Here is a 27,368-nt window from a genome sequence, read left to right as displayed (position 1 = left end):
GCTGGATTCTTGACTGGGTTTCTTTTTCCAGGCAGCCGCGTACAGGAGTGGCTTTACCATGTGGGCAGGTTAAGCAGCTGCTTCAAGTGACGTATTGGAATCCAATTAGCTGAAGTGCCCCTCCTCACAGGGCCTGTAACTGCAATGCCTAATTCTCAGGTTTACTGTGCCTGTGTGGCCACCTCATCTTTGGTTCTCTGGCCTCTACCCACCCAGCACCTTCTCCTTTTCCATTTAAAACTGAGCATGCTCTATTCCACCTTGCTCGACTGGCCGCAAAGGAGCAGCAGCAGCCTTGCCTAGGAAAAAGAAAGGCAAACACAGCTTGTCTACTTGCCGGTCAGCTGGCAGGCTCGCATGCCGGTTTGAGCACTTTATACCACACTGGGCTAGGAGCTCAGCTCAACCATTGGAGAGGAAGGCAGCAGAAGCCTTAAAACTTGGAAGGTGAAAGAATGTGAGAGTTAGCGGCTGTGTGCAAGTCTTCCCAGTAGTCCTAAGCTGAAGCAATTCCCTGTTCTGTCTTCACTTGCCCTGCTTATACTTTGATGTGAGAGGAGCCAGGGCTTTTTACCCCCCCCCCCTTATCCCTTAAAAGGTTTTTGCAAGGTAGTTCCTTCCAGTGAATGCCTTAATTTTGCACATGTTCAGCTGAAACCAGGTGGACCACCTCAGAGTAAGGAGGGTTGGAGATCACATTCTAGGCTCTGGAGCACTTCATCAAGCAGGACGCAATCCATAAAACCCATTTTTGGATTCCTTTGGACTCTTAACCCAGTGGGTAAGAACCTAGCAATGTAAAACTTTCTTAAGCATATCTACTCAAAGGTAAGTCCCCTTCCGTTCAGTGGAACATACACTGAAGCAAGGGCGCATGAGATGGCAGCCTTGGCATGAAAGAGGAAGGAAGCAGGGAGAGACTCATTGGCAAGTGGCAACCTCTTCTTTTCCTTCCATGGCTGGATATGGGATAAGTTCCAGTGCATCCTCATGAATTAACTGATTGCTGCTGAAAGTAGATGGATCTTTGGTATTTAGTCATCAAAACAATTCAGTTGTATGCCACTGATAGAAAAGTTGGGCAAGTTATTGTGTTTGGGGACATGCTTCAATCAATTTGAATTAAAATTAATCAAGACCTTAGTAATATGTAAGTGCAGCATGGTTCAGACCAGTGTTTCCCAAACTTGGGTTTCTAGCTGTTGTTGGACTACAACTCCCATCATCCCTAGATAGCAGGAATAGTGCTCAGGGATGATGGGAACTGTAGTCCAAAAACAACTGCAGATCCAAGTTTGGTTCAGACAATTATTCCTCATTTTATAAACCATTAGAAAAAAGGATCCTGGCTAATTTTCCTGGTTTGTTAACCAACACTAACGTAGATTAAAATGCTGAAACTAGGCCAGTACACATTTTCATAATGGGAAAGATCTCATACCACAGCTAAGCTCCCAGCTCCTTTAAAGTCTCTTTCAGTGTTTGGCAGTGGAATGTAAACATCTACCCTAGTTAGGTCTAATGCTAAACTAGCAATCTGCTAAACAAATCAAGACATTCTAAATTAAAACCTCTAAAGTCACAGGCTGCTTGGTAGGTTCGATAGGAGTGAATGTGTAAAACTGATTTCTGACTGTTGCATACGCTGTGAAACAGCTGCTGTGTAATGAAGCAGTGTCTTTAGCAGCCTCTTTTTGTATTTATTTTCAGACACATCCAGTTATCTTCTGTGAGCTTGCTTCTACAGCAGCCATAGAATGGGCTGGGCTGGGCTGCCATAGTGTGTTTTGCTTCAGGAAGCAAATGTCTTAGCCCAGTACTGGCTGTGCAAGCCAGATGTCGTCTTCTAATACCACAGGTCCCAGTGGAGTGTTAGCTCTGTGAGCTTAGAGGCCCGGATTTAGGTTGCCGCTTATGCTAGATTTGGATTCTGAATGCTTTACCATCGGTTGCCCCTCTTATGACATGAATAATATCAAGACTGCTCTTGTCCCTATGATTTTAAGGAAATCCTGCACAAGTTGTGCCCTACCAGGTTGAGTAGACCTCATGTTTTGGGTGCCTGCCTGAGGCTGGAAAAACCAAGGGGTGGTTCACCACTGAAAGCCCGCAACTCATGATTGGTGCAAGGTGTTGGTTTTATGGGTAACACATTGTGCTGGCCTGTTCTAGGGTGCAACAATTTGCACGGTTGCTTTACTGTGGAAAAAGTCCTCCTTAGCTTCTCTCTCTGGGCAGTCAGTCACAGAACTGCTGCTGCCATATTAATATTGCCAGTTGCTCCAAAAATTGCTGCGCTGGCTGGTGGTGATGGGAATTGTATTCCAAGACACCTGGAAGGCACCAGTTGGGAAAGGCTGTTGTAAATGGTTGAACTTCCGCAAGGCCTTATTTGGGGCTCAGTCCTATTCCTGTAAAGCAGGGACAGTGGTAATGGATGTGTTCATATATCATGCATAGCCACTGCTCCCACCTTCCGTTGCACTCTGTCACCCACTTCTGGAAGGGGGCCACCCACCCACACGCAGGATGGAAGAGGAGGAGATAGGTATACACTATGAGCAGACATCTGTCCTCCCTGCTGCCTCGCTGCCCCCCTACTCCACCACCCTCCATTACAGATTTTCGCCCGTCTTCTCTTTCTCATAGAAGCCAGTAGTCCTCATTGACCTGTAACGAAAAATGAATGAGGCTGCAGTAGGAAGATGTTTGATGGGGAGGACAACCTGTCTTGATTATCTGACACTGGTATCAGTTATCACTTACCTGGGATTTGGGAGGGGGTGGAGAGACACCGTATTTCCACAGCATCAGCTGTGTTTCTGTTTGGATAAAAGTTGAGGGGCAGTCAGAAACAGAAACTGAGGTTGGGGAGAAACAAGTCTCATAGATATAATCGGACCAAAAGTTAGTTGCAGCTGACACTGCAGCCCCCTCCCCCTCCCCTCTGAGAGATGTCAGTGGCTGCCGTCAGTCGCCATGGGAGACATTGACAGAGCAGCAGCTGGGAAGGTTGGGGCAGCGGAGAGGTGAGGGGCAAAACCTGCCCCCTTTTAGAAATAGATGACCTCAGAAACAGCTATTTGCTGTAGAAAAGCCTGCTGAACTCTATAGCTGACCAATGCTTAGTAGCACTCAGTCCTAGAATAGTCATTATTACTACACAAGTATGGCTTCTAGCACACAATCCTGAAAACTTCATTTTGAAGAATAAACGAAGCTTCTAGCCCATTTACCTGCAAATCAGGAAATACTCTAAATCTAAATACTCTAAATCCTGGCCCACCTCCCCCCACTATCCTTTCCTTCCAGGGATCATTGCAAAAGATCCCACATTCTGCGACCCCTGAATATTATCCAGTTAGAATAATCAGATTTCCTAACTGGCAGGGTTTATTCCGGGCACAGAATTTTGAGATTTCTAGGCACAGCCTTTTGGCTTTGTATGCCATCTGTTTCCTAGCAGGACAGCTGGGCCCTTTGAGTGAAGAGTGGCCTCTTCCTTTGTGCATTGTGCCTGTCGCCTCCTGCTTTCATATCCCCCATGACTTAGGGGTGGGGTGAGGGTGTGTGTGTGTTGCTGGGTCCAGACACTGAGGAGCTATTTCAGGAGTGTGACTCTAATTTTAGGAAGATGGGGTGGGGGAGTTCAGCCAGAGTCCATCCAGACAGCTCAAGAGGCCAGGGATTAGGCAGGATTGTTCATCCAAGGAATCCTGTCTTCAGGCATGTTGGTAGACGGATTCCCAGCCTGTCGCTCCTGGAAGAAAGAATCCACCTACTTCCTTAGCTGCCAAGTTGGCTCTCAAGGCTCTTCTCTACATAAAGGTAAAGGTACCCCTGACCGCTAGGTCCAGTCACGGACACCTCTGGGGTTGCGGCGCTCATCTCGCTCTATAGGCCAAGGGAGCCGGCGTTTGTCCGCCAGCATGACTAAGCCGCTTATGGCGAACCAAAGCAGTGCACGGAAATGCTGTTTACCTTTCCACCGGAGCGATACCTATTTATCTACTTGCACTTTGAAGTGCTTTTGAACTGCTAGGTAGGCAGGAGCTGGGACCGAACAATGGGAGCTCACCCAGTCACGGAGATTCGAACTGCTGACCTTCCGATCGGCAAGCCCTAGGCTCTGGGGTTTAGACCACAGCGCCACCCGCATCCTTCTTCTCTACATAGGTTTCTTTAAACATATGCATTCATTTTAGCAGATGGAAGTTACTATTAAGTGATGGTTTAGTACTTTTAGGAAGTACTTGATTCAGGGAAAATGATTGCAGCATCACCGGTAGCAATTAAAGAACATCAAATATTCAGTGGGCTATCCTTGCATCTCTGTTTTAATGTTGGTAAACTGTTAGGGATGTGGTTGGTGCTGTGATCTAAACCACTGAGCCTCTTGGGTTTGTCAATTGAAAGATCGGCGGTTCAAATCCCCTTGATAGGGTGAGCTCCCATTGCTCTGTCCCAGCTCCTGCCAGCTTAGCAATTCGAAAGCACACCAGTGCAAGTAGATAAATAGGTACCACTATGGTGGGAAGGTAAATGGCATTTCTGTGCGCTCTGGCTTCTGTCACTGTGTCCCGTTGTGCCAGAAGTGGTTTGGTCATGTTGGCTGCATGACCCGGAAAGCTGTCTGTGGATGAATGCCGGCTCCCTTGGCCCGAAAGCAAGATGAGTGCTGCAACCCCATAGTTGCCTTTGACTGGACTTAATTATCTGGGGTGCTTTACTTTTTTTACCTTAGGGTGTCCCCTCCCCATCTTTTGTAGCTTTGTTTGTTAGTATTATTATTTTTAGCCTGCAAAGCTGATTTTTAGTCTTCCTCTGAAGCCACTTTTTGCAGGTGCCTCTGTAAGTGCTGTGGTTTGTCCTTTATCCCTGCAGTTAGAAGTTAGATCTTGGCTCCCATCCCAGCTGCACAACCTCAGAGTGACATCCTTATTTCTTATAGTGTCACTAAACAGATGTACGTAACTATATCAACAGGCTGCTTTGTTATATTGCAATATTTTGAACCTACACTTCAAAATGGAAGAATATTTTTATCTGCCTAGGCTGGCTTACCTTCAGCTTGTTTTCTCCTTTCAGCTGGTGTCTGCTGAGGGGTCTCATTCAGATGCCGGGTCTGTCTGCGCCGACAATCAGCCAGAGCTGCCGCCCTCCATTGAGCGTACTGGAGGGATAGGAGACTCCAGGCCTCCTTCTTTTCAGTAAGTTGTGTGTCTGTGTATGTGTATAAAGGAGTAGCCTTACCTTGAGCAGGGCGAAAGTTGAGCAGTTTCTCTGCAGGAAGCGCGTTCAAGGTTCCATTCTCTTCTGGCGAAAGGGAGGCTTAGTCTCTGCCTGTTTCAAGTGGCAGGGATAAAGTTAACACTAGAGCGACCCAATTCCTGAGCATGGTGGCCTCATGACCAGCTTTGTGCCTGGAGTGCTCTCAACATGGGATCCGCAAAGGAAACTGAGACCACTGTTGAACCTACTGGGCTTCTTTCCTCTTTTAACACGTAAACTTGATGCAGTGGCTTATGGACACTGCTCTGGCACCCATCCCTGCCGTATGTAGGAGTGTCATACATATACGAAGAAGAGTGTGCATTTGGTTTTTTAAAAAAGAAAGCACAGGGAATGCCAAATATTCAGGCCCCCATCCTGCCATCTGACATGGTACAGTCCAGAAAGGATTGCACAGCACACCTTTTGCATGTTTTAAGTTCTGCCCTCAGTCTTTTCTTTTAAGCCTCACACTTCTGTGAGCAAATTGAAGGAGGTGCTTCTGCGCAGTTTTCTACTATGTGTGTGTGTTCGTTTGTTTTTTACTCTGCAGTCCCAATACTGGAGGAAGTCGAGAGAACCTGGATAATGAGACGGAGACTGACTCAGTGGTATCGATTCAGAGGGAAAGGCCACGCAGGAAAGATGGACCTGAACATGGTGAAGTTTATTTCCTAGAGTTCAACTGGCTATAGTAGTAGTCCCCACCCCACCTCTAAGCCTGCTCTGCAGGCTGTGCCCTTGACTCTGCTGCTGTGTGCATGGGTCAGGTTCGTCCCCATCCCCGGGGCCTTGGGAGGTCCACCTTCTCTGCCGCCATCCCAAGCCAACAATTTTTGAAATTCCCTTGCAATTCAGGGCCCAGCAGCCCTGTACCCACTCAGGGCCTGGCTCCTCCATGGACCCAGCTGCCCATCGGACCAAATGGGCAGACTTTAAAACAGAGAAGAAAAAATGATCTGACAAGTTGTGGAGAGAGGGACCCTGCTCAAAGATTGCTTGGGACTCAGGAAGACCTTCCCCTTCCCATACTGCTCCTTCTCACAGAGTGAAAACTGGGTTCAGATTTTTAGTTTTCTGCCAATGGAAAGAGTTTGCCAACGAGGGCTGCTATGTTGATACAACCCTTTCCCACTCAACCCTGCCAACCTCCTTCAGGGTTGTTGTTCTGTAGGATTTCCTACTTTGCACAGTGTGTTATGAAGGCACCATTATTTGTAGGTCCCCTTATATTTTCGCTTCCCCATTGCTAGAAAGGCAACTGGCGATCCTTTCCCAGGTGGGATATATATTTGTTTGGCTCTTTGAAGGCCTTCTCTTCTGAATTGCTCCCCATGGCCGTTGATCCTCTCTTCCTTTTACTCCAGCCCCCAGGGTGAACGGGACAGCCAAGGCAGAACGGCGTCGGGAACTAGGGGGCTATGAAAGCTCCTCCACCCTCATGAGCAGTGAACTTGAAACCACCAGCTTCTTCGACTCAGATGAAGATGATTCTACAAGCAGGTAAAGGGATATTCATGGCTTGGGAGAAAATGACCTGTTATGACTGGAGTCTGGTGAAGGATCCCAAATAAAAACTCCTCAGTTCCTCGTTCCAATCTAACGCTTCTCCCTTGACTCGCCCCAGTCATTTCTTCCTCCAGATTCTAGTCTCCCTGGAACAGTTGCGGAAGCAAAGAACTGATTTGAGTTCCAGAGATTTGGCCTTTCTTCACATTGTGGCAGTCAGCCAGGGCTTGCAAAAGTGTGTGGACTTGCCAGGGACCTGACCCTGACTCTCTTGACTGTACATGTAGGAGGCACTTTGTTCAACTGTGCTTGTCTTATTTGCACACACTGCAGTATTTACCTGTGCATCGTTTTTCTTCTAAAGAAGAACCATCGCATCAGTATTAGCCCGGAGTTTGGTAGACTGAGTGCAGGATATCTTTCATCTTCCAATTGCTCACATTGCCAAGCTGTGCTCCATATGCCATCAGTGCTCCCAGCTATGTACGTGACACCACAGATTTTCTGAGGAAAATACAATCTTTAAATAATCTTCCCAACAATACTATACTAGCTACTATGGATGTGGAATCTCTGTATACCAACATCCCACACAACGATGGTTTACAAGCTGTAAGGAACACCATTTCAGATAAAACCACAGCAGACTTTGCCACCAAACTCTGCCAATTTGTCCTTACCCACAACAACTTCAAATTCGGTGATGACCTGTTCCTTCAGATCAGCGGCACAGCAATGGGCACCCGCATGGCCCCACAGTATGCCAACATCTTCATGGCAGATTTAGAACAACGTTTCCTAAACTCCTACCCACTCAAACCTCTCTTGTACCTGCGATACATTGACGATATTTTTATCATCTGGACACATGGTCAACAGACCCTAGACACCTTCCACCAGAAATTCAATGATTTTCACCCCACAATCAACCTAACAATGAATCAGTCTATGCAAGAAATACATTTTCTGGACACTACTATAAAAATACAGGATGGGCACATAGACACCACCTTATACCGTAAACCAACTGACCGACAAACATATCTACATGCCTCTAGCTACCATCCCAAACATACCAAACAGTCCATTGTATATAGCCAGGCACTACGGTACAGCCGTATCTGTTCCAATTCTACAGACAGAGACTCTCACCTAAGAGATCTACAGCAAACCTTTTTAGAACTAAAATACCCAGCAGATGAAGTTAGACAACAGATCAACAGAGCCAGACAGATACCCAGAGAGAACTTGCTGCAAGACAGACCCAAAAAAGAAAATAACAGAACACCTCTAGTCATACATACAGCTCCCAAGTTAAAACAGTACAACGCATCATCAGAGATCTACAACCTCTCCTGGACAATGATAGTTCTCTTTCTCAAGCTCTGGGAGGAAGACCTTTCATTGCCTACAGACAGCCACCCAATCTTAAACAACTCCTAACCCACAATAATACTACAACCAGACGTAACACGGACACTGGCACCAGAGCCTGCAATAAACCCAGATGCCAACTTTGCTGCCACATACACCCGGACAACACCATTACTGGCCCCAACAACATCACACATACCATCTCGGGACTATTTAATTGCTCATCGTCTAACATTGTATATGCCATCAAATGCCAACAGTGTCCTTCAGCTCTCTATATTGGACAAACAGGCCAAACCTTACGCCAAAGAATAAACGGACATAAATCGGACATCAAGAATCACAAGACAGAGAAACCAGTAGGAGAACACTTCAATCTCCCAGGACATTCTATACAAGATCTCAAAGTAGCTGTTTTACTACAAAGGAATTTCAGAAATAGACTGGAAAGAGAAGCTGCTGAATTGCAACTCATTACCAAACTTAAAACCATGGAGAGACCTGGTCTGAACAAAGACATTGGATTCTTATCTCATTATACATGACAAAGCCATTTTTCACCTTCTCACCCCTTGCTTTTTCCTGTAAGACCTATTGCAGTCGTTAAGAGTCGTCAACAGGCTCATCACAGCTATCTGCCAATCACCCATTCCCACCACCCTTCTGAGTAACACCCCTCCCCACCTTCTCACTATATAGAGGGATCTGGCAACTTCTGTTTCAAGTGTATCTGAAGAAGTGTGCATGCACACGAAAGCTCATACCAAGAACTAACTTAGTTGGTCTTTAAGGTGCTACTGGAAGGAAAAAAAATTTTTTTGTATTGCCAAGCTGGTTTAGGAAGTTGTCCCTCTGTCCTGAACATTGTTCTGCCACAGTTAGGAACAGCTGCAACCAGAAACAAACGGTTGAGTGATGTGAACACCTCCCCTGCCCCCAAAATACTCTGTAGGTATGTTTTGTTCACCACCGGCTTTTGTTAGAAAGTCGCCCACCAAACATGTTCAAAGGAGGACAGTGTGTATTCCAGTTCCTCCCCAGTTCCCTTAACACCAGGAACGGGATACGTATGGTCCAGATGTTGTTGGGACTCCCAACGCCTGTCTGCCCCAGCCACTGGTCAGGGAAGATGGGAGTTGTAGTCCAACAACACAGGCTCCCCCTCCCTGCTTTATGCAAGAAGCAATAAATGAAACTTTTTAATTGTTCGCCAGGTTCCCCATGGAGTCATATTTCTCCCACAGTGTAAATTAGTCTTTGCCGAACTGGTGGCCCCCAGGTGTTTTGAATGACAACTTCCATCAGCCACAGCTGAACAGCTGTGCTTGCGGAGGCTGATGGGAGTTGTGGTCCAAATCTGAAGGGCAACATGTTGGCAAAGCCTGGTACAGAGTGCCTCTGCAGCATGTGGCCTAGCCTGTTCTAATCTCTTGGAAGACATTTTTGTGATGTGTCTGTTCATTTGCTGCTTTGTTTTTGTGTGTCCTTGGGGACAAGAAATGGGTGGAAGAGGAGGTCCTCTCTTGTGCAAGAGATTGGCCAAGGTGGCTCCCTGTCCTCTTCTAATTACATTCTTAGTTACCCAGAGGTGGTGTTTTTTTTGCCTCCTCTCTACCTTTTTCTGTGCTTTTCCTGGTGGCCACCTTGTGAGCCTTGCTTTTGCCTCCATACTGTAGGTTCAGCAGCTCAACAGAGCAGAGTAGCGCCTCCCGGCTGATGAGAAGGCACAAGCGACGCAGGCGGAAGCAGAAAGTACCACGCATTGAACGGGTGAGGTGCCTGGGGAGAGTGTCTGGGAGTAGGGGAAGTGCTGCAAGTGACCTCACGAGTGGTTGGGCACAATTTAAAAATTAAGGAAAAAAGGGAGAGAACCTCTGAGGGCATTGTTACCCCACCCTCTCCACAGGTCTTGCAAGTGGCATCTAGGTTACGCTTTGGGTCTCACCCTCTTCCTTTCTGTTGTAGTCCTCATCCTTCAGCAGCATCACAGATTCTACCATGTCGTTGAACATTATCACAGTTACCCTCAACATGGGTGAGTACAGGTAGTTGCTTGAAGCCATTTGGCCCACATAACCCAGATTGGGATGGCGGGGAGGAAGTGGGCAAACAGATATTTTGCCTCTCAGGCCTGATTGCTGAAGAGCAAACTACAGTTGTACTTTGGATCCCAAACACCTTGCAAGTTGAACGTTTTGGCTCCTGAATGCCACAATCCTGGAAGTGAGTGTTCCAGTTTGCAAACGTTCTTTGGAATCCAAATGTCCGACGCGGATTTCAATTGGCCGCAGGAGCTTCCTGTAGCCAATTGGAAGCTGCGCCTTGGTTTCTGAACATTTTGAAAGTCGAATAGACTTCTAGAACGGATTTCATTTGACTTCCGAGGTACCACTGTACTGGTTTTTTTCCACCATAGACAAAATGTTATTTCATAATGTAATGCTAAATGGCCTGTGCCATTTATTTATTTTTTGCTAAGTGCTACATGTTTATATCGTTTTCCATTTGTCCATAGTCTCTAGTATGTGCTACCACACAGGTAATGCCTAACTCTGTATGTGCCCCCCCCCCTTTTTAAAAAAAGGCAGTTTCCTTTTTTGCTTACCAATAAAACAAGATGATTTAGATTTGATCATCCAATCCCCCCAAAACATTTTCAGCCTGTCTCCATTTTCTGTTGTCTAAAAATACCTAACAGGCATTCCTTGTAGCAAGTTAATGGCCTGACTGGATTAATGAAATGCTGGCCATTGGTTGTCTGCTGTTCTAACTGCACAAATACCTCCCCTTCGGGTCCCTTCCAACTCTATGATTCTATGATTGTACAGAGAAGTACAACTTCCTGGGCATCTCCATCGTCGGGCAGAGCAACGAGCGTGGTGACGGCGGCATCTACATTGGCTCCATCATGAAGGGAGGGGCTGTGGCAGCCGATGGAAGAATTGAGCCCGGAGACATGCTGCTGCAGGTGCTTTTTAATTTTTTTTAAACTTTGAGAGCCAAATGTCCAAGAGGCCTTGGTTTCATGCTATATTCACAATACGCGAAGCTCAATGCGATGCGACACGCAAAGGGCTGGGGAGGAGCAAAGCAGCTGCAGGTTTCTGTCCAGGAGCCCACACAGTTGAACAGTGAGCCTAGGGTTTGGCTGAGCATGACGTGAGAACCAGGCCTCTTTCTACAGAATCTGTTATCCTGTGATCACGACAGAGATTTCAGTTATGGCTCAGTTGGAAGAGCATGAGACTCTTAATCTCAGGGTTGTGGGTTCAAGTCACACGTTGGGCAAAAGGGGGTTGGGCTTAGATGATCCTCCTGGTCCCTTCCAACTCTACAATTCTGTGATTCTATACCAGAGAGTGTACTTGCTATCTGTGGAAGGTGGAGTTCACATCTCCGTAGAGAAGCACAGCGACCCAGGACAGAGATAAAATCAGGATGGCTATTTGGAGTGTCTTGTTTGTGTAAATGATGTGGTTCTTATCTCAAGGGAACCCTGGGGCCATGATAAACCCTCTGGGCTGTGTACCTAAGGCTCTGAAAGCTTAAAGCCTGCCTGTTACTAGGCAAGAACCGTCAGATCTAGGAAAGAGGCCATAGGTTGGGGCAGAGCACACACTTTGCGTGTACAAGCCCAAAGCTCAGTCCATAGCATTTGTTTAAAACATCTTTAGTCAGCCCTTCACTGACAAGGAACCCCAGGGCAGAGAACAAGAAAGCAATTAGTATTCCGCAGTACAAACACTAGAGCCGATAATATATCAACGCAACCATACCCCACAAATGCTTGGGTGAAAAATAGGTCTTCAGGTGGTAGCAGAAACTGCTAGGTGATTTCTGTTTCAGATAGTCTTCTATCTCAGAGGGATTGGCACCAGGCGACCACCACTGAGATAACTGCATAGCAGAGCTCAAATGCCTGCAGCACAGCTGGGAAAGTCTGCCCTGCTGATCTTAATGCGGAGGCAGTTTCATATATATGAGCAGATTTTTCAAGTATCTAGGGCCCATATTCTATAGGGCTTCATAAATCACCCCTAGCTCATTGAATTTTGCCCAAACAGCATATTCTGAAATCTTTCAGGGTGGGCGTTCCATGCCCCCAATGGGTTAAGCCACTTAGAAGCCTAGCTGTCACATTCTGCACTCGCTGCAGCTTCTGGATCTTCATCAAGGGTAGCGCCCCCCCCAGCACATTATAATAGTCCAGCTGGGAAGTCACCACTTCATTGGTCACTGTAATCAGGCACTCCCTGTCCAGGAACTGCTTTACCTGATGAACCAGCCATAGCTGACAGAAGGTGCTCCATGCTAGCCATCTCATTGTCCAAGGAAAGGGCAACCCCACTTGGAACAGGCCAGCAATCTACTTCCCGGATCTGATAACAGCCCATGCACAGCTCCTATGTCTAGTTTGGTTTCAGTTTCGTGACCCTCCTCCAGTCCACCACTGTGTTTAGGCATTGTTCCAAGACGTGTACAGCCTCACCTGATTCAGATGGGAAGGAGAAACATGGCTGGGTGCCACTTTGGTCCGTGATGCTAAATAGCATGAGGGACACAATGGCACTTTGCAAATCCCCGCAGCACAAAGTGTGCCACAAGGCGAAGCAATAGCTCCCTTCTGAAAGTGGCCCTGCAGGTAGTAGTGGAACCGCCAGATTACTGTAGGCTTCCTAACCCACAGAGCTGGTCCAGAAAGATGCCTTGGTCAATGGCATCTAAAGCCACCAAGAGATCAGGAGGAGCAACAGTCAGACTCCTGCTGTCGTGCTCCTGATACAGGTCATCAGTCAGGGCAGCCAAGGCTGTTTCAGCCTCAAGCACAGGACTGAACCCAGACTGGAAAGGGTCAAGGCAATCAGTTTCTTAGAAGCCTATCTGATGTGGAGCAGCCACTGCCCTCTCCAGCACATCTCTACCTTGAAAAGGTGGCAGGCTGGGAAATACTTCTACCTGATGGCGAACAGATTGATCCATCTATCCCAATACTGCTATCAGGCATCTCCACATGTTCATTTAAGACCCATACACTTTGGTGGGGCTCGTACATTTTTATCTTTCTCTGCAGGTGAATGATATCAATTTTGAAAACATGAGCAACGACGACGCTGTGCGAGTGCTGAGGGAGATTGTGCACAAGCCAGGGTAGGTAGCCTTTTCCCCCCCTGCAGCTCCAAGGCAGCTCACTCTCCAAACCTACAACTGTTCTTGGGAGTGTGGGCTTGGTGGCGTCTGGTAATGCAGGGCTGGCATTCAGTTTCTAGCAGTGCCCCCTGGTGCCCTGCAGAAGATCCATGGCCATCTTGGACTGCTGACTGTTCCAAGTGGGCCTTGAGGACAGTTAAGTCCCGCAGATCAGTAAAAAAAAAATTTCAAGGGAAGATAGCCCAAGGCTTACAGGTTCATTGTGTGTGAGCAAAAGACAAAGAGAGTGGCACCAGCCTTCATCTATTCTAGTTGCTGCATTTGGGTTTGGTGGCAGTGGAATTCTGTTTAGGCAAAAGGACAGCCTTTCTGGCCCCTGACACTTTGTTTTCCTCTTTCTATTATATTATGTTATTTACTTTGATATAGCAGAAAGAGGAAAACAAAGTGTCAGGGGGCCAGTGTTCAAAGCAAGCGAGAGCTTCTCACATGTTTCCCTGTCTTTTCCCATCATAATACCCCAGTACTGAGCTTTAGGGATGTAAAACTCACCCACTCAGTTTATAGGGGAAGATTTATTCTTGTTTCTTCTGCATGTCTAGACGTGTGTATGTGGGTGGCTTTTCTGTGAACTGAGCTGACCAGATCTGGTAGCAGTGACAGCCATTGCGTTTCTCTTCCAGGCCCATCACTCTGACTGTTGCCAAGTGCTGGGATCCCAGCCCCAGGGGCTGCTTCTCGCTACCCAGGAGTAAGTAGTTTTTGCTTCATTTCTTAGTTTGCTTAGTAGTGTGCATGAGGACTGGTATTCTATAGAACCAACAGTTAATAACGTGTCTCTCCCCTTCCATATTGCCTTGTTGCAGGATGCAAGTGGCCAAGGGAGTTGCATGTTTGAATGCTCCTTTACTGGGATAGAGTAGGGGCTCCTTGTACCCAAGTAGCGTATGGGAGAGAAAGCTAGGCCGAAGCCCTTCACCCTGCTAGTTTTACAACATAGAGGGAGATTTTATATACATGAGACCCAGTGTGGTATAGCGGTTAGAGTGCTGGACTGGGATTTGGAGGGCCAGGGTTCAAATCCCCACTCAGCCATGAAGCACCCTGGGAGAACTGGGGTGCCAGTTGCACTGGCTCTCAGCCTAACTTACAGCACATGGTTGTTGGGAGAGCAAAACAGAGGGGGGGGGGAGAAGCATGTTTGCCACCTTGAGTACCTTGGAGAAAGGTGGCATAAAAATGTAACAACAAATAAATATTTGTAGGCGTGATCCCTTACCTGCATCAATAATAATGATGATGATGATGATGTATTACTTATACACAACCCATCTGGCTATCTTGGAAACACCTGACTGCTTCTTTCTGTTGAATGTATAAATTGGCCCTAAGGGTGTGACGGAGGTTTCGAACCCTTTTTTTCTGGTCCTCTATGCTGCTCTCTCTTTCTCTGCCTCTCTCCTGCCCCTTTCCATCTCTGCCTAATCAGTCCCCTATTCCACATAACACACCCAAGACAAGCTACCAAGTTAGCAGGCCAATTACCTGCATGCAGCCCATGCCCCGCATACCCTCCCCGTGCCCCCCTGCCCGCCTCCGCCTAGGGGGAGCTCCCCCCCGCACCCCTCGTGTTGATCCTCCCTCTCTTCTTTCTCCCCCAGTTGCTCCCCAGCGGATCTGGGCTGGGCCAGACTCTCCATGCTCCGATCCGGGTGAGTCCCGGCTGATGCTGGGGGAGGACAGGGCTTGCTCAGAGGTGGCAGGTTTGGCGAGAGGGGATGACTCTTGAGGAGGGGGCCTCCTCACGTGCCCTGTGTGTTCCCTTTAGGTGAGCCCATCAGGCCCATTGACCCAGCAGCCTGGGTTTCCCACACCGCAGCGATGACCGGCACCTACCCAGCGTACGGTATGAGCCCATCCATGAGCACAATCACTTCCACCAGCTCCTCCATCACCAGCTCCATCCCAGAAACCGAACGTAAGTCCTCGTGCCTGTGTGTCCCCCACCCCTGCTCGGCTTCTGGTCACCTGCACGCCGTAACCTGATAGGAGCAATACATGCACAGGGGCAAAACCCAGATTTGAGGCTTGGAAAGACGATGGTTTCCCTCACTAGATCTTGAGCTGCATGGAAAGAGGTGTTTGCTCCATCTTTTGCTAAAGCAACAGGGATGCTTTTAGAAGCTAAATATTTTAAACCAAAGATTGGAGGATGAGCAGGATGAGGGACCTGTGTGAGGCTAGGTGAAAGAGAAGGCCGCAGATTTCTTCACTTAGTTGCTTCTTCTAGGATAATGAGCGTTTCCTGTTTGTTTGTGTGGTCGGTGGGAGAATCAAGAGGGTTGCAAAAAGGAGGGAGGAGAACCCTGACAACTTTACAGGGCCATCTATTTTTATTTATTATATGTATTAGTGGCATTTTTACATCCATGCCTGAAAGCGACTTACACGTTGAAAATAAAAATAACAAAAGACATCACATAAACATGTAGCAGCGTGCAGTGATTTTTCTGGTGGAGCAATATCCTTCTCAGTGAAGCAGTGTTGACTGAATTGCTTGAGATAAATGGCTGTGTTTCGGGCTGAAACACTGCAGAGTCCCTTGTAAATGGATTGAAGTTAAGCAGTCGCTGGCTGAAAACCCTGAACGGTCCCAGAATAACTTCAGGGAGCATGAGTTATTCAGGTGGACGCAGTGCTGGCTTCCTGTTAGGCAAATGGTGAGGAAGTTGGAAGATGTGATGCTGAACACAGGAGAACTTACCCTCTCTTCCAAAAGGGAGCTCAAGAGAGGAAAGGTGGATGTGTTAGGAATTGTGCAGCAAAGAGGTGCTTTTGGGACAGCTGCCTCATAGCGCTGGCCTCTGAGTGGGTTTTGGCCAGAGGCTATGAAGTTGGCCCATTGAGAAGACAGGCAAGGCCTGGTGCTGCAGCGTTACTGAAACTAAGCAGATGTGTACCTGGTCAGGTGTTTAAGCTGCTCTGAGCTTTCTAAAAAAAGCTGTTGAAGGATAAAACAGTCTGGGTAGTAATGGAGGTTGCGTGCCAGGGACTGGCAGGGCTCCTCAGAGCAGGTGGAAGGCGTAGTGGGCCAGAAGCTGATCTGGGGGAAGAGGGTTGCGATTTATAGGGTTTTGTGCCTCCTGCGAGGCAGCAGCCAGAGACGGAGGATAGGGAGTGGCCTGAGCAGTCAGAGATGGGGGAGGAAGGACAGGATGTGCTAGGAGAGGAGGGAGATGCGGTGTCTGAAGGGGTGAGGCTGGCAGAATCCCCGCCCCACTGTCCCCCAGGACCAGGAGCAGCTTGAAGAGGCAGGCACAGCTACAGCTTCCGTGTTGAAGGAGTCACAGGCCGTCAGATGAGGGTACTTAAGTTTGGGGCAGCCACCCATTGCGCCAGCAGTCCAGCTCGGAGCATAAGCCCGGGGAGGTGCGCTGGCTGCCTAGTCACCAGAAGTGTGCGTGTGTTTGTTTAGTGCACCTCTGGGGCAACTGTAAGTTTGTGCTTTGTCAGTAAAGGATTAAACCACTGGCGATTTGCCCTGCTTGGGCTGGGTGTGCTCAGGGTGTTGTGGTTAGACTGCAGTTGACTGTTTCTAGGAAAAAGGCAAAGAGCAGCCCTGTATGAGGCCTGTTTTTTTGCACCTTCAGTGGTTCTTAGAGGGAATCCTGACCCAAGAAGGATTGCAGAAGCTTAGGGTGTGCCTGTGATGTATTGTTCCCTTGCCCTACCCTCCTGTGTGTGGCACCTTCATGTGCTCCTCTGCCTTTCCATCCCCTCTCATCTCTGCCTCCCTTCCCTCCGTCCGACCCGCAGGTCTCGATGACTTTCACCTGTCCATCCACAGCGACATGGCCACGATTGTCAAAGCCATGGCTTCGCCAGAGTCGGGCTTGGAGGTGCGCGACCGCATGTGGCTGAAGATCACCATCCCCAATGCCTTCATTGGTAAGACGCAGGCCCTCCATAGGGCAAATGGGTGAAGGGCCATGGGAGAACCACTCACTGTTTGCCTCTCCCAAGCAGATAACGGTCTCAAGCCCCTATTTGAGATAAGCAACGGTAACTTCATAAGGAGGACAGGTTAGATGTGTATCAGAGGGAAAACATACTAACCTGTTTGCAAGAGAAGTGTCTCTAAATATAGGATTATACATGGCATCTGCTGCAGAATTGGATTCCTTAGAGTCTCAGCTTTCATTGTCTAGCCCTCAAGATCAGCAGAATAAAGAGGATACTTAGCGTTTACACAGTGCACTTAAGTGTTTTATGTGTCCTGTAAGATGGGTCTTACTATGCCTGTCTCACAAGTGGGGCTGGGGTGTCCTTGAGGCTGAGAGCATAATGGCTTGCCTGAATTGAGTTCAGGGGTGAGAACAGATTTGGGTCAGAAACTTCTGGTTCACAACCTTCATTCTAAGCACAGATCGAGCACAGAGGTTGGCAAGATGTTATTGAGCATGTCAGGAGGAGCATATAGGTATATTGTGACTTCTGAACCTCATCTTCTTTATAGCCCAGTAAGCTGGGTGGCACTGTGGTCTAAACCGCAGAGTCTAGGGCTTGCCACTCAGAAGGTTGGCTGTTTGAATCCCTGCAACGGGGTGAGCTCCCATTGCTCTGTCCCTGCTCCTGCCAACCTAGCAGTTCGAAAGCACGTCAAAGTGCAAGTAGATAAATAGATACCGCTCCGGTGGGAAGGTAAACGGCGTTTCTGTGTGCTGCTCTGGTTCACCAGAAGTGTCTTAGTCATGCTGGCCACATGACCCGGAAGCTGTCCCTCGGCCTATAGAGCGAGATGAGCATGCAACCCCTGAGTCGTCCGTGACTGGATCTAACGGTCAGGGGTACCTTTACCTTTAAGCTGGACTAAGGCAGAAAAAGAAGGCTGGAGCCAGCTTCCCTCCAAGCACCTTCCTCTCCTCAGAGCAGAACAGGTGCTGTCTGCTTCCATCCTTGCTGAGTCCCTCTTTGCTGCTGTCTCTTGGCAGGATCCGATGTGGTAGATTGGCTCTACCACCATGTAGAAGGCTTCACAGACAGGCGAGAATCCCGCAAGTATGCCAGCAACCTCCTGAAGGCTGGTTACATCCGACACACTGTCAACAAGATCACATTCTCGGAGCAGTGCTACTACATCTTTGGCGACCTCTGCGGCAGTAAGACTCCTTCTTTGCACTGTGCAGGGGATGGGGGAGCAAGAACAGGTAGTGGGTGGTTCTGGCAGGCTCTCAACGTGGCCATCTGTTTCCTGGGAGAGCAGAAGTAGGAGAGCCCTCAAAGCAAGCCCATGTGGCTTTTCAGAATCATAGAATTGTAGAGTTGGAAGGGAACCCGAGCTCATCTAGTCCATCCCGCTACAATGCAGGAATCACAGCTGAAGAATCCACGACAGATGGCCACCCAAACTCTGCTTAAAAATCTGCAAGGAAGGAGAGTCCACCTCCCGAGGGAGTCTGCTCCACTGTCAAAACAGCTCTTATCATCAGAAAGTTCTTCCTAAAGTTCAGTTGGAGTCTCCTTTCTTGCTGAACCTGACATTATCCTTTCCCTTTTGTCCTGTATTTTGGAGTCAGACTAGTCACCTCCTCTGCAGGGATCTTTAGCTTTCAATTAAAAACTCCCCACCACGAGATAAGCATCCTCCCATGCCGCCCATTCCCTGTTTGCACTACAACCTAAATTTCATAGGTAAGAAATGAGGATAAGCTCACTTATGCCCTTGCTCCTGGAGTAACCTTTGCCCTTTCTCTCTCCCTATTTCACAGACATGGCCAGCCTGTCCTTGCATGACCACGACGGGTCCAGCGGCGCCTCCGATCAGGACACCTTGGCTCCTTTGCCTCACCCAGGAGCTGCCCCATGGCCCATGGCCTTCCCCTACCAGTACCCGCCACCCCATCCATACAATCCCCACCCTGGATTTCCTGACCCAGGCTACAGCTATGGAGGCGGAAGCGCGGGCAGCCAGCACAGCGAAGGTAAATGTGAGCTGTGTGGGACATGGGGGGAATTCCTCCCATGCCATAAAGATCGTATCACATGCAAGCACTTGGCTTGTTAAGTCTGAACAGCTGGGCTTCCTCTTGAGGAGCAACCTCGCTTCTGCCCAGAGATAAATGGGCCAAGTGGGTTGGGGAGGGGGGATTCGTTCCTTTGGATTGCAGGTGTTTGTTAGGGTGCCAGAGCCTGCATTTGCTCAGTTGCGAACCTCTTTTGGCATCTCTTTGTCAAAGTCAGGAGGTTTAGTGACTGATCCCAAGGGTGTGAGATCTGCTTAGAGTCCCCGTGGTTCCCAACGTGGGGCATATGCCCCACGGGGGGGGGGGATTTGATTTTTAAGGGGGGCAATTCGGGAATGAGTTATCAACAGCTTCCTCCATGTGAATAGGAGTTCACTTTTTGAATACAGTGGTGCCTCGCAAGACGAAATTAATCCGTTCCGCGAGTCTCTTCATCTTGCGGTTTTTTTGTCTTGCGAAGCACGGCTATTAGTGGCTTAGCCGCTATTAGTGGCTTAGTGGCTATTAACGGCTTAGCGGCTTTAAGAAAAAGGAAACAAACTCGCAAGACGAAACGTCTTGCGAAGCAAGCCCATAGGGAAATTCGTCTTGCGGAACGACTCAAAAAACGGAAAACTCTTTCGTCTAGCGAGTTTTTCGTCTTGCGAGGCATTCGTCTTGCGGGGCACCACTGTAATAAGAATTTTATGTCACGGCAGGGTGGGTGTGGGTGTGAAATCAGGATTTTAGAGATGCTTAGGTGGGGCATGGCCAAAAGGTTGGGAACCACTGGCTTAGACCTTTGGGGGGGGATTTCATTTAGGGCAGAGAGATCTGCTGAAAGTATTCAGAGCCTTCTCTGTAGCAGCACCCAAATGATACCCAAAGGCCCTTCTCGGTAGTGGCGCCCGCCCTGTGGAACGCCTTTCCATCAGATGTCAAGGAAATAAACAACTATCTGACTTTTAGAAAACATCTGAAGGAAGCCCTGTTTAGGGAATTTTTAATGTTTGATGTTTTATCGCTTTATTATTATTATTATTATTATTATTATTATTATTATTATTATTATTCTGTTGGGAGCTGCCCAGAGTGGCTTTGGAAACCCAGAGAGATCGGCAGAGTATAAATAATAATAATATTATTATTATTATTATTATTATTATTATTATTATTATTATTATTATTATTACTTAATCCTGGCAGATCTGTTTGGCTTTTGCCCTGGCCGGGTTTTAATGTTGCCTGATGGCCTTTCTTTATTTCTGAAGGCAGATGTGTATGGGGAAGTTTTGTAATGTTTGATGTCCTAATGTGTTTTAATTTACTGGAAGATGCCCAGAGCCTTTTGTTATATGATTGCCATTTTCCTTCTACTGGAGATCATATAACAACAACAACAACAACAAAATTAGTATAACATCCCTGCCGCTTTGCTTCCTGCTCCCCCCCCCCCCATTTGCCTGGCTTCCCACTTTTGTGCTGCACTTCCATGGACTTTGGGCCCAATCCAGCAAAGTGACAGTCGGAGGCTCCTGTAAGGTTATTCCTACCTATTCTGATGGGCCTGACCCAAATATTCTCTTGCCCTCCCCCCCCCCCCATTTCTTGTGCAGGAAGCCGGAGCAGCGGCTCCAACCGCAGCGGCAGCGAGAGGAGGAAGGAGCGAGAGCCCAAGGCCGGGGAGTCCAAGTCGGGCGGCAGCGGCAGTGAGTCGGACCACACCAGCCGCAGCAGCATGCGGAGGGAGCGAGCGGCCAGCGAGCGCTCGGTGCCGGCCAGCCAGCGCAGCCACCACTCAATGGCTCACAGCATCCGCAGCCACCACAGCCAGCAGTCCTACGGGCCTCCCGGCCTGCCGCCTCTCTACAGCCCTCCCATGTTGCTGATGCCTCCGCCGCCTTCCGCCCTGGGACCCCCGGGGGCTCCCCCTGGCCGAGACCTGGCCTCTGTGCCCCCTGAACTGACGGCCAGTAGACAGTCATTCCGAATGGCCATGGGCAACCCCAGTGAGTTCTTTGTGGATGTAATGTGAAACGCCGCCCCTCCCTCCGCCTGCCTGCCGCCCCCGTTGGTTTTGTCTCCTAGGAACAGCCCGGCCTGCGGGGGATTCCTTTTCTTTTCTTTTTTTGGTCTTGGCAATTATGAAAAGGGAAAAAACCCCCGAAAATAAACTGAACTAAATGTTTTTGATTCTAATCCCTGCCTGCAAGAGGGCCCGGCAGCCTCGCCTGAACCACCCCTGGACTTGATTGCAGAGGCGCGTCCCCCCCCCCTTGCTTGTGCCAACCCCTCCCCCCATAACCCCTTCTCTAACCCATTAATCCGCATCTGCCTGGGGACTCTGCTGCTCGCCTGTGTTTTCCCTGCCGGCTCACTTCTCCTGCCCTAAACACATGCCCTCTTTCTTCTCGCCCCTTTTTGTGTCCCTCTCTGTCGAGCAGCCAAGAATTACGGGGTGTTTGACTTCCTCTGAGCTGGCCGCCCGTGCTGGGGAGAGCCGCAGCGTGCTGTGGTGGTTTGGCTCCCCGCAACCGAGGAAGATGCAGAGCTCTGCAGGCAGGCACTTGGCCATGTGGGGGCTGAAGATGGCTTCTTTCCATCCTGGTGGAAGGTGCCCCACCTTATCCATAACCCCGGGAAGGGAGCAGGGCTCAGATCCAGCTGTGCCTTCAGTCTTCCATCTGATAAGATGTAGCAGCTTGGTGGCCATTGGCATGAGGTTGAGAGGAGAGCTCCCACCTTGCCAGGCAGGTGAGAGTTCCCCTTGAGAGCTTCTCAGATGGTGATAAGAGCCGCAAGCCGCCAAAGAGGCTCACACCCTTCCTTGATTCTTTGCCTCCCATGTCTTGATTAGCGCCAATAGCGAGAGTGCCAACCCCCAGTATCCATAGTTCATGTTCCTGAAGATACTACAGGTACAAGCGCCCCCCTTTCTAATATGCTTTCTTTCTCTACCCAAGCACTCCTGGTGAGCCATCTTCTTGCTGTATCTCTTTGGTGGCCTGTTTAGTAGAGCCTTTTTTACTGCCACCTTTTCACACCCAGGTCTCTCATGTGCCCATCAGTCCGTTGTCTCTTAAGCCGAGCTGTTTTTAGATGCTCTCTCTCCTCAGCCTGCTCCACTGTTTCGTTTAAATGCCTTGCATCCACACTACATAACCCTGGCAGCAGTATCCCTTGGTATTTCCTCTGCCCACCGCCCCCTCTTCTTTGTCTCCTACCTCTCTTTCATCCTTCCTTTTCTTTTTAACAATCCCAAAACTGAAAAAGTGATGGGGGGGGGGGAGGAAGAGATGGGGGGGAGGTAGACAAATATCATCAAAAAGATAATTTCATTATCACAAATAGTATGAAATAAGTTCTGTGGGATACAGGTTTTTAAGCAGAGGTTGGAAGGCCACCTGTAATGTATGATCTAGTTGTGATTCCTGCATTGCAGGGGCTTGGACTGGATGAGCTTCCAACTCTACAATTCTATGAGGATTTTAACAAAGCAACTTTTGGGGTCGTCATGGTTGTGAACATGGTTGGATCTCCAAAATCAGAAGAGTTGCTGCACTAGGCTTATGTCCCAGGGGCCGGATGAGTTGCCCCAAGTGGACCCCTGCACCATGATTGCCAGCAGCAAAATAAAGAATAAACTTATGCGGTGCTCCTGTTCACTGTTCCTGTCACTCAGCATTGTCCTCCGCCATGACGCTGAAGTCCATTTCCCTCCTCCCCGAAACATTCATTCATCTTTCCTTGGCCATTGAGAATACACTGAAATTTTTATTGGGTTCTTTTTAGGGTCTCCCTCCCAAAAAAGTATTTTATGTACTCCAGCAAATATCAGATTGCTGAGCCTCCTCCCTCTTGGATGCAGAAGTCCAATAAATATTTTAACTGTATTTTTAACCATAACTATTCTCAACCATAGCTGCTTCTAGAGGTGTGCTTAATTTACCCAAGTGCCAAATTGTTTTGCTGCAGCTCCATCACCCAGGCTAAGGATCAGTGGGGAGTGGCTGTCTGTCCATAGCTTTTTCCTCTGCTACTTTTTAAAGACGGCTGTGGTGATCTGTAATCATGGACTCTTCCCTTTGATAGCTGGGGGACAAATAGAAAGTTTACCAATGAACTATGACCACGTTTATTCTGAATGTGCCCAAGGTTAGCTGAAGCCTCACCCTTAACTTAGACCAGCACATTTTATGCCAGCTGTTATGCCACTACCCATCCCAAACTGATGCTGAGCCATGCTTGGAAATGAGGCCTAACTTTTCACTGTTGTGTATCGAAGAGGGGGCTTTAAAAATGTACTCTCCAAGCTGAGTGCTTGCTTCTGCTGTCCCCACCCTCTGAACGAGCACCAGCACACCAGTGAAAAGCAAGTGAACAGGGCATGTGTAGAAAATAAGGACTCACTCTTGTCTCCCTTGCTGTCCTTTCCTTAGCAGCTGTTAGGCCTTTCTGGTTTCTTCCCTTTTTTTCTCGGACACAATGCAGCAAGGTTTGGGCTTGAAGGCAGGGGGAAAGAGTCCCACAACCAAGCCCAGACTGCTCTGTGGGCACACTGTGCATTTCTTGTGTGTCTGGGATATAAGCAGGGCCTCTGGCTTACCTGCATTGCTTGCTGCTGTGCTGCAACATAGACACTTCAGAATCGCACATGGCAGAATGTCAGTTTCCAAAACATTCCTAGCCCTCACACTTGCAGAGGGAGCACAGTGGCCGTGTTTGCTAAATCATAGAAAATGCAAATGGTTGAAGAAGGGATTTAGGAAGTCCAGAGGCATCTTCACCCAGTGTAGTGCTGTGTCCTTCCTTGTGGATTCTGTTTAACCCCCTTGCCTTTTCTATACTTGTCCTCTCCACTCCCTGCATTTCTCAGTGAATCGTAGCCCATCCTTCTCAGCCACCCATGTGCAGAATTTCTTACATCTGCAGGCAGGGAAGGCTTGCAATAGAGGAGTTATACTAAACTGCAAAGCACACAGATACAGTCATGCGTGACTTTACACAATTTTCACGCAGTTTCCCGTACAGAAGTTCTTGTAGGAAACTCATCACACGTGAAGCAACACTTAACTCTGCTTGCTATGGCAGGGATTTGTTCAGTGGAGAATTCCAGAGCCCTTGAGCATCCCACGCCGATGCAAAAATCTGTACGATTTATCACAGCCCACCTTTAGCTAAACTGCTTTTGTGCTCTTGCCAAGGACCTGGTTGGGAGAAGCACCCTCAATTAGACGGTACATTCTAGTCCCCTTGCGGCCCATAACCACCTTTGGCCTTCCTGCCATGCAACAGTTGTCTTCTGCACCAAATATCAACCGTTTTTGGAATGTCTTGTGGGGTTTGTTGTTTTTAAGATTGAAGTGTTCCTTCACTCCTGTTTTCCTCTCCAGTCCAGCATCGGTTCCCCCTTTTTTGCTAGTTCCCTACGCCCCCCACCGTGATGCCAGTTCTTCTACACCTTTGCCACTGCTCTGCTCATTTGGTCTATTGAAACATTTGCCCCCTTTCTGCCTACCATTAGTCTCTCTTTCAAGGCATTGCCCGTGATCTCAAGTGTCAAGTTGCCAGTCCTCCCTCGCTCCTCCTCCTGGTGCTATATTGCCATTCTGTCTTCCCTCTTCCTCCTCCTCCTTCTCGAGTCCCTTCCTCACCTGGTACTACGTCGCCATCTTGCTCTCTTTTCAACTCCTTTCTCCCCACTTTGGTGCTATTTTCTCTTGTCACACATATTGCCCCTTCCCTCACACACCTCTCGGTTTTATATAAATTGAAACCACCCTACTTGTTTTTATTTATAAAATAGTTTTATTGGACTCCACCTTGCCTGTGTGTGGCTCATTTTTGTCAGTGTCCAGAAGATTTAGCCTGCCCCTTGTACACATGACATCATCATAATCATAAACAGTCGTACCTTAGATCCTGAACGCCTTGGTACTCAGACATTTTGGCTCCCAAACGCAGCAAACTTGAAAGTGAGTGTTCCGGTTTGTGAACGTTCTTCAGAACCCGAATGTCTGACGGGGCTTCTGCGGCTTCCAATTGGCTGCAGGAGCTTCCTGCAGCCAATCAGAAGCCACACTTTGGTTTCCGAACATTTTGGAAGTCAAACAGACTTCCAGAACGGATTCTGTTTGACTTCCAAGGTACGACTGTATTTTTTATTATTAATTATTATTATGTATGTGCTGCCCATGTGACTAGGTTGCCCCAGCCACTTTGGGCGGCTCCTGACAAAAAATAGTAAAAAACAAAATACTACAACACACACTTAAAAACTTTCCTCAATAGAGCTGCCTTCAGATGTCTTTTGAAAGACAGATGTTTTATCAGTTTGGCATCTGCTGGGAGGGCATTCCACAGGGTGGGCATACTGCCGAAAAGCCCCTCTGCTGGGTTCCCTCTAACCTCCCCTCTTGCAATGCGGGAACCACCAGAAGACTCTTGGCACTGGATCTCAGCGTCTGGGCTGAGTGAGATGCTCTGGCCCCATTCACATTTTCAGCTTTCGTTTCACTATAATGTCTACACACTCACATACTTTAATGCTTATGGAAATGCCCCTTTTGGCTCCCTCCTGCTTCTGGAGTAGAGCCCAAGCACTGGATGAGGTTTTGGAGCAGTGTCTTGGGAAGCTGTGGCTCAGATGTAAGCCTGGTTTCCAGGGAAGACCATTGTACAAAAAGGAGCAATGGGACAGATAGGAAGCAGGGGAAAGAGGGCCATGGCAGAGGGGAGAATGCAAAAGAAGAAAGCTGAGATGTTAAAAACGGGGAATGGAATAGAGAATAAAATACCAAGTGGACAAGAGAAGAATGGAAGAAAGGGATGTGTAAAATAGAAGGAAAAGGTTGTGGAGAAAACTAGCAATGGTAAAATGGAGAGTGGCTCTTCTGAAAAGGCAGGTAAATGTGGAGGAGGTGGAGCAACACCCTGCACAAAACGGCAGCAGCACACAGAAGCCACTTTCTGCTGTTCACCAACACCTGTGTCAGCTCCCCGTCTCAGTGGTGTCTACAATTTTCCATCCCTCAGCAGAAGAGTGAACTGGAAGGAAGGGAAGGATGCAGCAGGCTCTACCAGCAAGTAGCAGATGAGTTGCATTTGTAACCTCATAATGTATTTTGACAGTACAGTGAGCTTGGGAAATTGAGAATTTTCAGACAATTATCTATGCAAATGGGACATCAAGATAACAAGGCACTGGTGCACTTCAAGTCAATGGGAATAAAAGCACCAACCTATTCTGCCTTCCTCAGACCACACCTGGAATACTGTGTCCAGTTCAGGGTGCTACCATTTAAGAAGGCTGTTGACAAGCTGGAACATGGGCAGACAAAGGTAAACAAGATGATCAACGGTCTGAAAACCAAGCCTTATGAGGAATGGTTGAAGGAGCTGGGGATATTTAGCCTGGGAAAGAGGAGACTGAAAGATCTAGCCAGTGTTGGGTTTTTCTGTGGGAACTCAAGCACACTCAGTACCAGCACCTCCATCTTCAGATATCTAAGGGTCTGCCACATGAAAGATGGAGCGAGTTTGTTTTCTCCTCTGGGTGATAGGACCTGTACCAATAGATTCAAGTTACAAGAAAGGGTGTATATATAGGTGTGGGGGTGTCGTATTCAACTAAGTTTTACTCAGAGCAGATCCACTGAAATTAATGGACTTAGCCATGTTCATTCAATTCAGCTAGTGTACTTGGAATAATACCACCCACCAACTACACACAAATAAATGTTGAGAAAAACATTTAGTACATGCTTCTGGAACTATATGGACCACTTCAGAATGCAGGCAGTGGCTCGTTTTTCTTGAAGAGAGATTTTTCTTCTTCAGCCTGTCTGTTCATCTGCTATGCCATTGCTCTGTTGGCAAAAATAAGTCTTGTAGCTCCTTAAATACTATTTTTTGGGGCAGAAACTTCATAATACTGCTACCCCTCTGTCAGATTTTTTTTAATGTACAAGTCTTTTTGAAGTGTAGGTGTCTATTTCTAAAAATAAAACGGACAGGACAAGCCTTTGTTTTGTGGGGGGAAACCCAAAAATGACCAGTGTTCTT

General features: G+C 48.1%; 1 protein-coding gene across 3 annotated transcripts in view; it reads left to right on the top strand.

Annotated features, from left to right (window-relative positions):
- DVL3 (dishevelled segment polarity protein 3) overlaps positions 1–25,125 on the top strand; it is a 57,378-nt gene extending 32,253 nt beyond the window's left edge. The window contains exons 3-17 of one of the 3 annotated variants that reach the window (XM_053390748.1): positions 5,089–5,210; positions 5,825–5,931; positions 6,639–6,774; positions 9,831–9,924; positions 10,120–10,189; positions 10,983–11,122; positions 13,226–13,302; positions 13,986–14,053; positions 14,964–15,014; positions 15,131–15,280; positions 17,119–17,250; positions 18,294–18,461; positions 19,071–19,283; positions 20,921–21,313; positions 21,749–25,125. In XM_053390748.1, the coding sequence (XP_053246723.1) occupies positions 5,089–5,210; positions 5,825–5,931; positions 6,639–6,774; positions 9,831–9,924; positions 10,120–10,189; positions 10,983–11,122; positions 13,226–13,302; positions 13,986–14,053; positions 14,964–15,014; positions 15,131–15,280; positions 17,119–17,250; positions 18,294–18,461; positions 19,071–19,283; positions 20,921–21,313; positions 21,749–21,780 (1,953 nt within the window). In that variant the 3' untranslated portion in view covers positions 21,781–25,125. Of the gene's footprint in view, positions 1–5,088; positions 5,211–5,824; positions 5,932–6,638; positions 6,775–9,830; positions 9,925–10,119; positions 10,190–10,982; positions 11,123–13,225; positions 13,303–13,985; positions 14,054–14,963; positions 15,015–15,130; positions 15,281–17,118; positions 17,251–18,293; positions 18,462–19,070; positions 19,284–20,920 lie in introns of all 3 variants that reach the window. The other 2 variants (XM_053390749.1, XM_053390750.1) reach the window with 2 other exon arrangements.
- The last annotated feature ends 2,243 nt before the right edge of the window (positions 25,126–27,368 follow it).

This window comes from Podarcis raffonei, chromosome 5 (genome assembly GCF_027172205.1).
Source record: "Podarcis raffonei isolate rPodRaf1 chromosome 5, rPodRaf1.pri, whole genome shotgun sequence".
Classification (NCBI taxonomy): Eukaryota; Metazoa; Chordata; class Lepidosauria; order Squamata; family Lacertidae; genus Podarcis; species Podarcis raffonei.
This window is presented reverse-complemented; position numbering and strand designations above follow the sequence as displayed.